Raw genomic sequence first — 16,817 nt, 5'->3', positions numbered from 1 at the left:
CAAAGCTTCTTAACATGGAATCCAAGTCAGGACAATGCAGGAAATCACCAAGACAGCAAACACTGTACTAGAGAACAGAAAAGTTGATTGTAGTCACACTGGCCAGTGGGAAGATCACTGAAACACCACACAAGTTTGCAGTGCAGCAGTCTTCAGAGCAATCGTCCTTTCTAACGGGTTAAAAACATTCAGGAGGGCCTGATATGCCATACACGTTCCATCTTATCTGTGAGGGCACAACTCCGTGTTCTAAAATGTACAGTATGTTTTGTTGATACACATGCACGTCCTTATCTTAACTGTTAGGGAACGATGCCTTGTGACACCCACAGATCTGCGTCAGAAAGGACAAAACGTTTTACCCCTCCTTCCTTACTTCTTTACCTCAGCCCATTCATGTTACGACTCATTCCCCTGCAGCCAAGCCTCCTTAATGTACTGAACCTTTGGCGAAAGATGCATCACAGATAGAAAGCGGCTCTGGGCCGGATCTACACCGATTCTGGCCCAAAGTCAGTCGGGATGCTTCTGTAGGTTCACACCCCTAACAGGACCACATTTCGAACACATCAGTAGTTTAATTAAGCTCTGTTTGTGAGTGCCCTCTCAAACGTTCATTAATATATGAGGCTGCTGGAAAAGAGAAACATCCTTCAGGGGATGAATATGGCAAATATGTATGAATATTATTGATGCCATGTAAGGGTAACTCTAACAGAGTACATTTGAGTCCAGTATGTTCCATATTTTACTCTGTAAGAGCTGATTTAACACTGAACATTTTACTGTGCACCCTTCGGTTTGTATGATGTAGATTTTCCATAATCGGTGAGAAAATGAAATGTGCACAAGCCTGGGATAGAAAAAATCTAAAAATCATTTGTTTCCACAACAAATACTGTCCCCTATTGACTCACCACAGATTTGGACAAGATGATGCAGGCAATAATGACCAGGGGATGTTATGTGAAGCACTTTATGGTTGTTTGATGTTTAATGTTTTAATATTCTTGGCCAGTTTTTGATCAGTGTACATTTCCTTTGTTTTTATGTTGTTCCCTGTGTTTAGCACTGCAGGAAAATATCTATTTTATAACAGATTTATACTAGACTTTACACTACATTAATTGGACAATAAAGTGTTCTACTCTATCCATAGCCTTATAAAGAAGAAGAGTAGGACAGTGGATGAAGCTTAACATGTTAACATTCTGCATAAGCAAAATGCATGTGTTTTAATGGCTCTGTCCTGCTGACAGCCCAGGGGTCACAGACAGCCCCACTGTTTGGCTTCGACGTCCCCCCCCCCCCCATAAATCGATAGCAGTCTGCGCCCCTTGGCCTTTGACCCCTGACCCACAACGAGCAGAAGAGGTCATAGCAGATGGGTCCGCCCAGGGGGAGAGGCCGCCTCTTTTACACCGAGCGTGGCGTCGGTTTGCCTTCTGTCTGAGCTCGTCACAGTCAAAGGGCCCGGGACAATGGATTCGCCGGCTGTGTCTGTGCTCGAGCCCATAAGCATCGCTGACCTGGGGGCTGTGTGTGTGTTCGAGCCCAGCCACTTCAACGATCCACCCAGGGTCCGTGTCTGGATCTGTGCATTGTTTTCAGTTCCACACACTCCAGCCTTTCTCCCTGCATTTGGGTAGGCAGGAAGGGGCTTAGGTAGAACTGCAGTTGTGATTCAAACGTGAAGGATTGACCTCATCATTCTAAAACAGTGACAGCAGCATAAATTTAAAGTTATAAATAGCAATATATTTGCGGTAGCAAGTATTAACACCTCTGTTTTCTCCCCGGCAAAAGCTCTTTGATGTAGAGATGAAATTGTCAAGGGAACTGTCCTGAAAAAAACATGTTTATGCACACAGAGCTGATTACTGGGAAATGATCATTTTGCTTGTGGAATATTCATAGAACTGTATTTGATGGATGCCCCACTTGCAGCTATATAACATCTAAGTAATTTGTGATTTGCATATGTACTTTAATGTCAAAGTGGGGTTAAATATGGGTTATTGAGTGATACTACTACTACTACTACTACTACTACTACTACTAATAATAATAATAACTAGACAATTCCTGAAGAAATTGTGAAGTGTGGTTGCCGCCAACGCATAGTCGACTTTATGCTGAACAGAGTGAACAGTGTCTGTAGTATGAGCAGAAACAGAGTATTGTGTGTGCAATAATATCAAGGCAACGAGGTGATTTGCGACACATATATACAGAGCTAAATTAACTTAAATTAAGTTTTCATCAAAACTTGATGTGTGCTATGGTGTTCAAGGTGGTTGCTAGGGTGTTGCTAGGTGGTTGCTATGATGCTGTATGTGGTTGCTAAGGTGTTCTAGGTGGTTGCTAGGGTGTTGCTAGGTAGTTGCTATGGTGTTTTACGTAGTTGCTAAGATGTTTTACATGGTTGTTAGGGTGTTGCTAGGTAGTTGCTATGGTGTTTTACGTGGTTGCTAGGGTATTCTAGGTGGTAGCTAGGGTGTTGCTAGGTGGTTGCAATGGAGTTGTAGGTGGTTGATAGGGTGTGGCTAGGTGGTTGCTACGGAGTTGTAGGCGGTTGCTATGGAGTTCTAGACGGTTGCTATGGAGTTTTTGATGGTTGCTAGGGTGTTGCTAGATGGTTGCTATGGTGTTCTAGGAGGTTAGAGTTAGGGTTACGGTTACAGCTAGGGTTAGGGTAAGGGTTACAGCTAGGGTTTAGAGTTAGGGTTACACCTAGGGTTAAGGGCACAGCCAGGGTTAGGGTTAGGGTTACACCTAGGGTTAGGGTTAGGTTTAGGGTTACAGCTAGGTTTAGGGTTAGGTTACAGCTAGGGTTAGAGTTAGGGTCCAAAAAATGGGTGGAATAAAGAAGAATAATATGTCAGATAATCGTAGTGTGATTACCAAAGGCAACCACACTAATAATAATAATAATAATAATAATAATAACAATAATTATCATAACCATAATCATAATAACAATAATAATAATAATATAGTTAAGGTAGGAAAACTCACCTCAGATACCACTGATGTGTAACACTCACTTGAGTGATGTACGGCAGCCATTTTGCAGCCGAGAACTCGGCCGGCACAGTGATTGACAGATGTGGAGTGCCGGATCAGGAGCCTGACAGGCGCGACAGCAGCACCCCTCTGCAACGTCGCGCCGTGGGGCCCCTGCCCTGACCTTCTGCTGTGACGCTCAGCTGACATATACTTCAGACGCGAATATTACTCATAGACGAGCGCACATCCGCAAAGCAAAAGGGGCCACTGTTCTGGCTGTCCTTTCCACGGCTCTGCAGGGATTCTGTGCTTTTTCCCATAATGCCACGGGAGAACAGAGAACAATAATAAGTAGCATGGAGACACCAAAGCTTATGTGGTGAGCCAGTGCATAATGGCTGGGGTTAATAACTTGGCTTATTCTCTTTGTGAATCATACTGTTGCGGCACTCCTTCCTCTTAACTATGCCACAATGACACCACTGCTCACCTCAAGTGTATTATAGTAAGCAGAACAACATTGTCTCCTGCAGATTACATTAGATGCTGTATCCTGCAAGTTCCTACATGTTAAATTAGAGAGTGTCCACACACCCACACAGTGTGTTTGAGCAGAAACAAGTCTATTATCACAGTAGTACCTGTTCCACGCACAGGTATCCCTCCAAGATAGCATGCATCCCACTTCCTATTCGCCAGTGTGGTGTCTCATTTGCATTCCACGGGCTATTTACATGCTAATGCCTGTGCATTATGGATAGTGTGCAATGAGGCATCATGGAGCGGTTGTCTCAGATGACAGTAATTCTATTTACTCAACGCAATTTCACCTATTTTATGGCACCATTAATGCCACTGTGTAATTCCTCCCAAGGGTTCAGCTTGAGTTATGTACATATCTCATGACCAGAGGACAGAAGAGAATATTAATGACCTGCCTTCTTATGTAATGTTGTATAACGATCTCCCTATGTTAAAACTCCAGTTACTGCTTCCTCAGTAGGCATTTGCTGCCGCCTTCTGGTAGTAGTAGGGTATTTCTTCTTCGCCTGATCCCCGCTATAATACAGTGATTCATGAACATGTAACATTCAAATAAATAAATATTTGCTGGTATATGTAAAAATTTTGGGGGAAAACAAATATAAAATAACCTGTACATTATGAATACAACTCAGAGTACAGATCCCAGATGCTTTTTGTGTAGATCTAACGGTCCGTGGTCTTACACAGATGGCTATGCAGTCTGTGGACTTCTGTTACTGTTGGTCACTCAGAAATACCAAAAAAGAAGTAAAATTATTTGTATATTGAGGCAGACCCAATGTTCATACAGAGGAATGTTTAATTATGCAGCCGGCCCCAAGGCCCCAACAGAATCCACAGTTTGTTTAAATGCGTCCTTGTTTGCTGGTGGTTTCACACAAGCTGCATTTTAATTGACATCTGGGTGAGAATATTCCAGCAATGCAGTGACGATTCTCTGCGCTTTGTATGGATCCAGGGTGCTGCGATGCACGCCCATCGAGCCCACAGAACTAAATGCCATGCAACTGCATTTATGCTATTGTGCATAATCTGCACGCTATGAAAATGCATTGAATAAACCTGAGAAATTTCCGGACAAGGCTTTGCATGTAAAATAAATGAATAAACAAATTTGTGAGAAGGTTTGGCTTTGATGATCAAATAGCCAGTAAAGAATGAAAATGATACAAATTATGTGCTTCTTAGTCAGCAATCCAGGAAAAATGAATAGTTAGTGATAATATGAGGTGGGCGATTTGAATTTCAGTCATTGTGTAAACTTTCTGTTAGAACTTATGCCACTGATCATAACTGTATCAAAGGCATTTACTGATCAGACCTGCTCTTTTCCAGTCTTTGGTTCACTCTGGTTAATTCCTGTCCAATTAAATGCATTGTTGTCAATTCTGGTCCAGTGTTGCTCACTTCGATCCGTGCCTGTCCACTTCAGATCGGTTTAGTTTACTAAAAATCTGTCAGATAGTCTGTCATACTCATACTAGTATCATCTGAGCATCATTAATGAGTGGCCCAGAGTCATAGGTGGCATCATCGTTAAGCAATTTGATTTGGACCTGAGGAATCACCCTGGATCCTGTGGTGCACAGGACTCCAGCTCCCCTCCCACAGACAGCTACAGTAAAACCGGAAACATCACCCGGGTGGAACTTCAGAGGAGAGAATGGTCAAATACAGCATTGCATACTGTACCCTGACTGAAAATTTCACACTTTCAGTCCCCCTGTGACATGCTGAGGATATATTGAGGTGGAGGTAGAACCTGCGTGCAGTTCCGACAAGACCGGTCTCAAGCCTACACTGTAAAAAAAGAGAACAGCTCTGTTTAAGTAATGAATTAACTATTTCAGGAGTGTGTTGGTCAGGACACGACGATGTCAGAGGTTTGGGGTCCACCCCTGTCCGTAGCCGTCGTCTCGCCAGAACCACTTGTCACCAGAGTGCCACCGGCCAGGCCCTCACGATGGCCCGGGAAGACAAACAGCCCAGGACCTGGACAGCGTTCCTCATGGGCCCTCTCCGGGCATTTCCCCTCCGGGTCCCAGGATTGATCCTCCGGATTCTTCTGTCCTGGTGTGTACGTGCGAAAATCCGAGTGATGAGAAGGGTCTTTAAAGGGCCATTAAGAGGTCACTCTCCAGGTCACAGGCAGGTCCTGAATGTGTGTCCATCCTGGGCCTCGGGGTGAACTTACCGGCAGTCACTCTCTCCGTCCCCAGACCAGGAGCATCGGGCATGACTTCCACTCCTGAGGAGTACAGACGCACACAAAGATCAGGACTGTACTAGGACTCACAGAATCACAAGGTACTGTAAGTGATACCTGCGGTCTCTCTTCTGAAAGCATTTGGCAGTTCGTCTCTACCTCACTAGTGGTAGTCGGTGGTTAGCAGGGTCTGACAGGGGAGTGTGCTAACATGTTTAATGGCGACACAATGACGGCAGCAGGAATTGATCTTCATTTTGTGAGCGTGAAGATGAAACCATAAATCCATGGCGCGTATCTAGGTCACCTCTCGCCCTCCAGCAGGATTCTGCGTGGCTTTGCTTCATACAGAAGGATTTGATTAGGGGGAAATGGATTTACGGATTTGGGATTCATTTTGCTGGCAGAATCACCAACTGAAGTTGAGTCTAAACATGGAAAATGTTCTGCTGCGTGCCACTAATGTAATTTTCCAAACCTCCACTGAGACAGCAGTTAAGTAATTTTGTAGTTAGAAACAAGCCTACTTTTAAACATGACCATACTGGTATTTCATCTTTTTTTTCCTCTGTAGAGTCCAGTATAATGGAAAAATTTGCACTGATGCTGTGGATCTTTCTGGTTCCTCTCCATGCATACGTGCTTCAACCCAGTAAGTATAAAATCATGTCAGACTAACAAACTACTGTGAATGCTGTATAATTCTGTTGAAGTTAAAACTAAAGAAAATTGTGCAATGGATTCACTCAGTTTTATCTGATCGGTTTTGATTGTAAGCAGCTAGGACCTTTGTGCTATGAACACCTGACCGTAACTGTTTGTTGCTGCTCAGGTGCAGATGTGGTGGCGATAGAGGACTCCTGGAGTGAGGGGAGGTCCTGGTATGAGGACGGGAAGGACGGCACAGGTGAACCTTTGCCTTCGGCTGGGGATCAGGACTCACATGGGGAAGGTGGTGCAGAGCAAGAGAGGGGCCCAAGAGCTGAGGCCGGGGAGGTGGAGAGGGAGGAACGTTATGATGCAGATGGAGACAACCGAGAAGACGATCAAGAGGGGAAAAGGCATGAGGAAAGCCACAGAGAAGGAGATATGGAGGAACGGAGAAGTCTGGATGAGGAAAACAAAGAGGTAATGCAAAGAGGAAGAGATGTATATGAGGAGAGAGAACTCAGCGATGATTTGGAGGAGGAACAGAAAAGAGGAGCACACAGAGATGATGATAAAAAAGAAGAAGAGGAGGGAGATGAAAATGAAACGGATGAGAGGAAAGAAGATGAGAACGGAAAAGACAAGGACCAGGTGGGAGAAGAGATGGTTGAGGTGAACAGGAATCTGAGGGAATATACAGTTGAAGATGGTAGGGAAGAGACAGAGAGAATTTCCAGTCCCTCTATAGAGACAGACATCTCTCATTTGAGCCCTAACCCCAGTCCCTCTGTTGCAAAAGACATCCCCCATTTTAGTCCTCAATCTGGTCTCTCTATAGAAACAGACATTCCCCATTTGACCTTTAACCCTGGTCTCTCTATAGAGACAATCTCCCATTTGAGCCCTAGCCCTAGTCCCTCTATAGTAACATACACCCCCCAATGGAGTCCTAATTCTGATCTTTCTATAGCAACAGACATCCCCCATTTGAGTCCTAACCCTCTTCTCTATATAGAGACAGAAATCTCCCATTTGAGCCCAAACCCCAGTCCCTCTAAAGTAACAGACATCCCCCAATGGAGTCCTAACTCGGATCTCTCTACAGAGACAGCCAATCCCAATTTGACCCTTATAGAGACAATCTCTGATTTGAGCCCGAACCCACTTCACTCTATAGATACAGACATCCCCCATTTGAGTCCTAACCTTGATCTGTATAAAGAGACAGATATTCCAAATTTGAGCCCGAACCTTGGCCTCTCTATAGAGACAGACATACCCCATTTGAGTCCTAACTATACAGATACAGACACCTCATATTTGAGTCCTAACCCTGGTCTCCCTTTAGAGACAAATACTTCACATTTGAGCCCTAACAGTGGTCTCTCCGTAGAGACAGACATGTCTCATGTGACCCCTAACCCTAGTGTTTCTATGGGGATAGACATCTCCCATTTGAACCCTACCCCCAGCCCTACCCTCTATGTAGATCAGAACTCTTCAGTATCACAACAGGGCCTGGACCCATTCCAAACCCCTCTCCCTACTGCAGACAGCACTGTTGCTCCAACTGTCATTCAGGGGCCAGTGACAGCCAGAGAAAGTGAAGAACCCACCTTCACCGCAGTGAAACCAATCAGTACGCCTGTTGTACTTTGGAACTTAACGGACAGTTCTCAGCCACGCCTCAGGGAGGAGGAGGAGGGATTAGCTCCCAAGGTGACTGAGGTGAAGGTAGACTCATTCAGAGATTTGACAAAGGCGAACTCGGACACACAAGAGCGGAAAGGGTCGGAGAAGGAAAGGTCAAAGGTGAACCGGCCGATGCCGAAACCGAAAAAGAAAAAGACACACCCGGGCAAAAAACCAGGGACGACAGGAAAGAAACAACAAAACAAAGTCAAAGCAGAGGACAAAAGCAAATCCCTGAAAAAAGACAAAAACAAGAAGAATAAAAAGAAGAAGCAGAAGGAAAACAAGAAGGCTGAGAATGAGACTCACTTCCCCTATTTTAAAGATGATTACTGCCCCCCTGACTGTGCTTGCTATGGAAGGTAAGAAAGTGGTGCAGGAGTTGATAAATATCAAAAGTTTCTGTTACAGCAATTCTATCTTATCTAATGAAAAATTATGGTATGCCTATCATAAAATATTTTAAATTCCTGCAAATACATATCTGCAAAGATTTCGATTTCACTGATAAATGCAATATGCCAAAAAAAAATGTAATGTTTGAATGAACACGGAGTGCAGATCTTCCCTGTATGTAACGTTCTGATGAGCAATAACAGCATTGTATTTTACAACAGATCTTTCAGGAGAAATTGATAGTGCTGTTTATGGTGAGAATTACACATATATAAAGGTTTATGTTCTTTGCCTTTCAGAGTGGTCCAATGCTCAGACAAAGTCTTGGATAAGATTCCGTATGGCATCCCATACAATGCCCGCTACGTCCTCCTCATGAACAACCAGATCCCCGGCATCCAGCTGGACCTACTCCGTGAGTACATGTCACTGGAATTTCTGGTGCTTAGCAACAACCTCCTGACAGACGGAGGCATCGAAGGGGCCTTTGAGGGAATGAGGCACCTGAAGCGCCTCTACCTGGACAGGAACCACCTGGAGAGCATCTCCACTGACCTCCCTCTCTCCCTGGAGGAGCTGCGTCTGGACGGCAACAACGTCAGCGTGATGTCGGAGGTGGCCTGGGCCCGCTGCCCCAGCCTGCAGGTCCTCAGCCTCAACAACAACAGCCTGGGGCCCGAGTCGGTCCCGGACGGGGTGTTCACCCCGCTGACCAACCTTCGCACCCTCAGCCTCGTCCATAACCTCCTGACCGCTGTCCCGGTCCACCTCCCCACCAACGTCAAGGAGCTGTACCTCCGTGGAAACCACATCGACCAGGTCCCCGGCGACGCGTTCACCGAAGGTTCTGAGCTGCTGGTTCTGGACCTGAGCGCCAACCGGCTGACCAACAAGGGCCTCACCAAGGCCTCTCTCCGGCCCCTTGCTCACCTGGAGAACCTGAACTTGGAGGGAAACCTCCTTAAGAACATCCCGCAACACCTTCCTCCCACCCTCAGGACCCTCAGCCTGGAGGGGAACGCCATCACCTCTGTCAGCAAAGCGGCATTTTTGAAGCTGCCCCACCTGGAGCATCTGGGCCTGTCCCGGAACCAGATCACCAGGGTGGCCCCCGGGGCCTTCTGGGGCCTACCTGCCCTGCACCAGTTGGAACTGGGACACAATGTCCTCCGTCAGGTCCCTCGGCGCCTGCCCCCCTCCCTGCACTCCGTTTCGCTCGTTCACAACAAGATCAACTCCGTCCCACGAGACTCCTTCTGTACCAAAGGCAAGGATTCACCGCTCAGCAGGCTGGTGAGGGTTCACCTGGAGCACAACCTCATCCACCTGGCAGACCTGGACACCCAGGCCTTCAGCTGCCTGAGGGGCTATCAGGTCATCCACCTCTACTGAGACTGATTCCACTCCCTCTCCATATTTCCACTGAGAATGATTTCTCAGCCATGCCACTTTTCTAGTCGTAAGAACTCCACATCTACATTGTGTTTCTACGGACAGTAACTCCAGATCCATGCCCTATATATGGCCAGAGTAACTCCAAAGCCACGCCCCATTTATAAGGATTGGAGCAAACGGCTTCATGAAGCCAAAAATGGGCAAAGCTACTATATCTTCTCGTCAACTCACTGATTTGAGCCATCATTGGTCATTGTGTATTGCTGTGGAAAGCAAAACCTCCTGTTGGTTCATACTGCTCGTATTAATTGACTGCTCATAATGCCACTTGTAGCTCCACCTCTGCTATGAGTGACTCCTTCTCCATTCATTATTTCTAATGAGAATGAAACTACATCCACAAAATATTTTTACTGAGAATAATTATCCTGGAATCCGTTTTTTTTTTTTTTTTTTTTTTTTTGCTTAGAGGGACCCCCTGGACATACCCATGTCTTCACAGTGACCCCACTCTCCACAAACCTGGGGCCCATTTTTGTCAGAAAGTGAGAGGGTTAAATGTAAACTCAGGGGTAATAATGTTCCCATTTCAATAAAGAATAATTCTCTATGTAGAGAATTAATTGTGTCTCTCTTTTCCAGAACCAGACTAACTAAAATATTATTGGGAAAAATAAAAGCTGAGAAACTCTTTTTTTGTATTATTGGAACGATGTCTTTTTAATAAAATGTTTTATCCTAGTTCCTGTTATTTCTGGAGCCACACGAATGCCAAGTGAATCACCATATGAATGAAGCCAGACCATATTGAGTTTCATGTGAAACTTTGCGAAGTGGAGAAATAATTATTTATGAATGTTTCTTCATTCCAAAACAACTCAAATTTCAAAATCATTCATATAATGCAAAATGCAGTACTGCAAGCCTGTTTTCTATTACTTAAACTCAAAATAGGACATAAAGATATATTCATCAAATATTCATTCATTTTTAAAGTCGAATTTACAATTAGGTTTTTGACAGCTATTTTATGAAAAGAAAAAAGATACAAAGACAATAAGACCAGCTGGCAGCATGAAGGCTAGTTTGCTAAATCTGTTTTGACACCAGAACAGCAGACACTGGCCAAATAGTTCTAGCCTGAACAACCTGGAACTCTTCCTGAACATTCCATTTATCAGCATGTTCGCTGATGCCTTGGAACTGTTCAAGAATCATTTGGAAATAAAATTCAAACGTGATGCTTAATTTTCCCTTTGTCATGACAAAACAATTTAAATTTGGACACAAGTCATGGACAAAAGCTAATATTTTCTAAAGAGAGCTTTGATTTCAGGCCAGAATGAGAAGAAATAGACTGGTGAATTGTGCAATGCAACACTAGAGGACAGAACTACTGATTGCCTGGACAGCCTTAGTTCTAAAACACAGACATTATATACAGTATATAGAGCCCATATGGCCAGCTTAGGACATCATGGTTTTCAGTCTTGGCCTTCCTTGAAATGCAATTAGACTCTGCCTCTAGATGGCAGTGATGTATAAAAAGGACTACAACTCACACCAAACATTTCAGCTGTACCATGAATCCAGCTACAGAAACTGAATTATTGCACTATTTGCTTTGGTTAATGTTAGTGGTCAACTGGCCTTTAACTGTAAACACCTGCATACATTTACTCACATCCTTATTTGATTGCTCTCTTTTTTTCCCCCTTAATATATTTTCAGTTTATATATGGTTTGTGTGACTGTAAGTGTGCGAGAGAGAATACGATGGACACACACAGTGTGTGTGCATGTTTGGGAAGAATGTGAGAGAGTGAATGTGTGTGTGTGTGTGTGAGGGAAAAAGGGAGGAGACAGGGACGTGTCAAAGCTCATGGAGCGAGACATAAGAAAGAAAAACAGCAGGTATATGAGTCGCGCTGGTGAAGAGTGCTCCTCCAATAACACAGAGCTCAGCAACGTGGCACAAGGGCCTGCTGGGTCTGAACAGAAGGAGGAGGAGGAGGGGGGAAGGGGGGCTGGGTCTACATTCCATTAACACAAACCTCATCCATAGTAGTCTAGCTTTGGTGCACCAACTCTCCCTTAAGGTCCCATAGGACCCTTCCCCTGTACAGCTCTCTCAGGGTACTGATATCTACTTACATTTCTCTCAGTGTCTTCAAGTACATGCCTTATCACCTCCCTAAAGGTCAGGCTCTCTCTCCCTCCCTCCTTTCTTCTCTCTCTCTCTCTCTTTCTCTCTCTCTCTCTCTCTCTCTCTTCATCTCTTCTGCTTGCACTCTCTCTATCAATATTTCTCTTTTCATGTCCTTCTTTAGTTCTTTCAGTCTCTCTGTCTCTTTTGCTAGTCCGGGAGTCTTTCTGATCTCGTGTGTTAATCCCATCTCTGCCCTGATAAGCAGCTCAGACGCACAGGTGTGCCACATCAAACACTGAGGGAAAAAGGGGCGTGACCAATCGGCCGAGTCGGCCGCGGGGTTAGAACACTGTGGAACAGCTGTAGTCCCACCCACAGCCCCTAGGGGACGCTCCCCTCCCATCCGAGATAAGCATTCTTCTTTAACTTCTGCGAAGGGTTAAAAAAGCCCCCATCCCATTTCAACTCCTTATATGGGACACAAGACATCTTATCCTCAAACACATCAAATTTATTTTGCACAAAACGGATTGGATAGACAGAAATTAAAATGCTTGTGATAACCTCTCTTCTTTGAAGGCAAAACAGATCAAAGCATATAAAGACTTGTTAATATTAAGGGGCTTGATAAAATGTTTGGATAAAACAAAACAAAACAAAACAAACACACAAAAAACATTAAAAACTGTATGTAAACTAGATTTGTGTTGTTGTTACACCACGCATGCAGAACATTTTTATGGATACAACATGAACATTTTAATGTGAATTTTTATGGACTGTATGGTAGTGCTGTTTATTCATTTGTTGTTTATTAAAAGGATCCCCATTAGCTAATTCAATATGTCAGGGTAACAAAAGAAGTACAGCTCTCTGTGATATCTTTCAGTTTGCCAAAGTAATGATTAACAGGAATACATTTTATTTTACTTCCCATGCATGTTCTTTGTTACAAAACAGTTTGAGTTGGATTCAAATCAACAGATCTTTTGGAACCAGCATATTTCAGCTGTGAAATGGTTATTGTTTCCACATGAGGGGGATGAACCAATATTTCACAAGATAAAAGCAACAAATTAGATATCAGCACCAAATTTAATGAATCTTCTGTGAATACAGAAAAGACCAATTTGCCTTATGGGAACTCTGTACATTTTGATAAATAATATATAAATGAAATTCCCCTGACAATTTTTTTCCAGCAGCAGCAATCCCCTATAACACATGCCCGTTTCACCCAATTTTAATACTCAATGTACATTCTAAGATTACGGTCCAGTTTACCAAGTATAACAGATAGATCATACTGAGGCTGGTTGCAGCACAGGCATGGGTTTAACAGCTTCCATCAATGCCCATATTAATGAGCTCTGCTCTGTCCTTTTTAACTGCTGTCACACTGCTGCCTCCTTCCCCATTTGATTGGGGGCCCGTTTGTGACTTGTTTGTCTTCTGTCATTGTAATGCTCGTGAAACTTGCATTTTATGTCAGGTCCCCCTTGCAGAAGGGATTTTGAACTCTGTGGAGTTTTCCCTGGTTTAACAAAGGTTAAACAAATAAATGTAAAAATACATAAGGTAAAGCTTCCTTTCATTCTAGTTTTTTTTTGTGAAACTCGATTACAGAGCAAGCACTACATATATGTACATGATATATTTACAGCAAAATGACTAGCAATTAGAAATGAAATACTCCGTTGCTGGCCAAATGTATATTTGACATTTGGGTTTGGTTTCAAAAAGTAAAACCCAAATGTCAAATATAGTGACCCATGAAAACATGTCACTTAAACACCGCTATTTTGACTGACAGAAGCTAACTTGCTAACTGTTTACACTGAGCAGACCAGCTAATGTGAGCTCATTAATCAAATTGGAAATAGTGTCAACAACGTGAAATGAGAAATCTTAAATTCCCAGCTGTCTCCTGTTACAGCAGTTAATGGCCAAATTTCCACCTGTGTAAGTAAGAATCGCCACACACACGCACACACATTTGCAGCGTTGAGGTAGGCTTGAAGGGTAGAGTCCATTCCTGTAGAGTGGAGTCTCTAGTCACTGTTTCTCACGGTCAGGCTGGTCACTGGGTCCGGTTAGAGCAAGGCTGGTCATTAAAGCCTAGCCAGTGAGTCTGCTTGGGAGAAAGGTCAGAGTAATGTGAGCAGTGCTGTTCCGACAGAGCCAAACCCTTAACAATGCTGAAGAGCCAAGCCAAATCGACAGCAGTACTCAAAGCAGAACTTTCTTTGGTGATCCATTTCTCTTACCTGGGTACATATCAGCCATTTCAATGACACAACCGCTGTCCTCAAAGACTGAACATTGATTCTAGCTGACCGGAACCTTTCAAAATAGATCTACCCAGAAACAGCATCAGTAATACAATATGGCATGTACCAAAGTGGTTTTACTTGGTTTCACTTGGTTTCCATACAGAAAAATAGATCCACGGGTGGCACGGATCTACGTGCCAACATACACTCAAGCAGTGTGAATCCACTGCTGTTTAACCGTAGCGCTTCGCATACCGTAGGATGAGTAGGCACGAAGGGAATTCAGCTCAGGGAAGCAGCTCACGGGGGAACGGGAACAAAACAGGAAATGAAAGTACACTCGGCAGGGGGATGGAGGGGAGCAGACGAGGTACAGACTGAAACCATCAGGATGAAACGCTCCTTTAAACTTTGGGCCATTGTCATGTGGAAGCTGTCTTTCGTGAGTGAAGCAGCTTAGACACACAATGGCAAATGTTGCATTTTAATCCCAGGAAGGATGCAGGCATTTTCAATTTAAATTTATGCATTGAATGAATGTCAATAATTGAAAGCAGGAGGGGAACACAGTAGAAAGGACTGAATACAATCAGCATTCGTTTGTAATTATTTTTTGTTTATTTGTTTGGCTAGCAAATAATCGCATGTGTTAATTTTCTTCCTCAAAGATAAAAAAACACACATTGGAAAGATCTTTTTGGGAATATCACCAATTTGTGTCAGTGAATAAATAAACAAACAGTTGCATGTGTTTATAAATCAAATTTAAGCAGAAATGTTGTTGAAATTCAGGGTGGTTTTTCCCCCCTTCAGTGAAGAGAGCAGTTAGAGGGCTGGGTGATTTTGCTGCTGGCTGTAGCAGTGGCTGTTGTGTGTCAGCTGCTTCTGCTTCACCCAGGCCTTTGCTATTCTGTCTTGTGGACTCTCTCTCTGTGTGCTGTCTTCAGATCTGCTCACAGTCATGCCTATTCAATCTGATACTTGACAGGCAGTGAAGGGTGCTCAGGTGCTCCCCCTACAGCACACAAAAATGCCTGCAGTGCATAATCCATAGATTTCAACAATAGATCATTGTGTCTCACAGTTCCTGGCAGAATCCTCGGACAATTTAAACAGTAACTGTTATGATACAACACGTCTTCATACCATACCACTGAGCATTCAGGAACTACGAATGACAAATGTTTTATTTTTAACCAAACTAGTTATTGTGTGTGGTACTGGTGGTATTCTGCGTGTTCATAAGCTGATTTGCACCCCCGCTGTAACAGTGGTAGAGTCCCAGAGGCGCTCGACACTCACAGACACGGAGACACATAGCAACCTGCAGCAGTGTTTGAGTGAGAGAGGGGTGCCAGAGTCAGCAGACAGAGAAGGAGCCAGAAAAAGGCAGGAAAGAATAAAGGGGAGGAGAAAGGGAGACAGAGAGAGAGAGAGAGAGAGAGGGAGACAGAGAGAGAGACGGGGAGAGTTTGAAAGGCAGAAGCCATGGGAGCCAGACGGACCTCCACACACACATACACGTGCACACACACAAGCACACACACACATACATGCATGCACACTCCTTTACTCATTTACAGACCATCTTGAAATATCACACCATACCACACACACACTCATACGCACATACACACACACGCACACACACACACACTCCTTTACTCATTTACAGGCTATTTTGAAATATCACACCACGCAAACACACACACACACACATGCATGCACACACACACACAAATGCATGCACACATGCACGCACGCATGCACACACACATGCACGCACACACACACCATCCTAAATGGTGGGGGTGGGGTAACAACCTGCACCAGAGAAGCAATACAAAGAGAAGGGTGGAGGGCTGTAAAACAGGGGTGTGCCATTTATATGTACCTCCTCCCCCTATACAACGGGCAACTCCACAGCTGCATAACTCTTCCAATGGCAAGACAGGAGATGGTGTGTGCCTGATAGCTGTGTGTGTGTGTGTGGGTGTGGGTGTGTGTGCAGGTGTCTATCTTAGTGTGTGTGTGTGTGTGTGTGTGTGTGCAGGTGTCTATCTTAGTGTGTGTGTGTGTGCGCGCGCGTGTGCAAGTGTCTGTGTGTGTGTGTGTATGTGCATGTATCTAACTTAGTGTGTGTGTGTGTGTGAGTGTGTGTGCGTGTGCGTGTGTTGTGTGTGTGTGCAAGTACATGAAAAAATGTGAATGTGTGCAAGAATGTTTCTGTCCACAAAGGGGCAGTTTAGTGGTTTTCATAATCTGCACAAGGGGGTGGGTGTGCAGCCCAATCACAGAGAAAGAGAGTGCACCATAAATAAATGAAAGATTGAGCAATTAGCCAGCCTCCAATTATAATGTCATTTTAATTTGTAAACTTGTTCATGACATTTGCAAGTTACCAACTGTAGGACTAACCGCTAGTTTCGACACAAGCTTCAGCTATAATACATTTCAAACCCAGATGTTGTGCTTGGCTCACACCCATCTTTCGTGCTCATAA

General features: G+C 44.1%; 1 protein-coding gene across 2 annotated transcripts; it reads left to right on the top strand.

Annotated features, from left to right (window-relative positions):
* Positions 1–5,330: 5,330 nt before the first annotated feature.
* Positions 5,331–10,633, top strand: wu:fc23c09. Of its 2 annotated transcripts, none has more exons than XM_064342672.1 (4): positions 5,331–5,862; positions 6,336–6,413; positions 6,594–8,463; positions 8,797–10,633. In XM_064342672.1, the coding sequence occupies exons 2-4, from the start codon at positions 6,347–6,349 to the stop codon at positions 9,887–9,889; spliced, it is 3,030 nt and encodes a 1,009-aa protein (XP_064198742.1). In that variant the 5' UTR covers positions 5,331–5,862; positions 6,336–6,346; the 3' UTR covers positions 9,890–10,633. The 2 variants fall into 2 exon arrangements, with proteins under 2 accessions (XP_064198742.1, XP_064198743.1); XM_064342673.1 differs by having other exon boundaries at positions 5,331–5,867.
* The last annotated feature ends 6,184 nt before the right edge of the window (positions 10,634–16,817 follow it).

The sequence above is a fragment of the Anguilla rostrata genome, chromosome 7 (genome assembly GCF_018555375.3).
Source record: "Anguilla rostrata isolate EN2019 chromosome 7, ASM1855537v3, whole genome shotgun sequence".
NCBI classification, from domain to species: domain Eukaryota; kingdom Metazoa; phylum Chordata; class Actinopteri; order Anguilliformes; family Anguillidae; genus Anguilla; species Anguilla rostrata.
The sequence above is the reverse complement of the archived record's forward strand: the minus strand, read 5'-3'. Positions and strand labels throughout refer to the sequence as shown.

Coding starts and splice junctions, on each gene's coding strand:
- wu:fc23c09 (XM_064342672.1), top strand. CDS start 6,347: ATGGAAAAATTTGCACTGATGCTGTGGATCTTTCTGGTTCCTCTCCAT. Junction 6,414..6,593: donor TGCATACGTGCTTCAACCCA/GTAAGTATAAAA, acceptor GTTGCTGCTCAG/GTGCAGATGTGGTGGCGATA. Junction 8,464..8,796: donor GACTGTGCTTGCTATGGAAG/GTAAGAAAGTGG, acceptor TTTGCCTTTCAG/AGTGGTCCAATGCTCAGACA.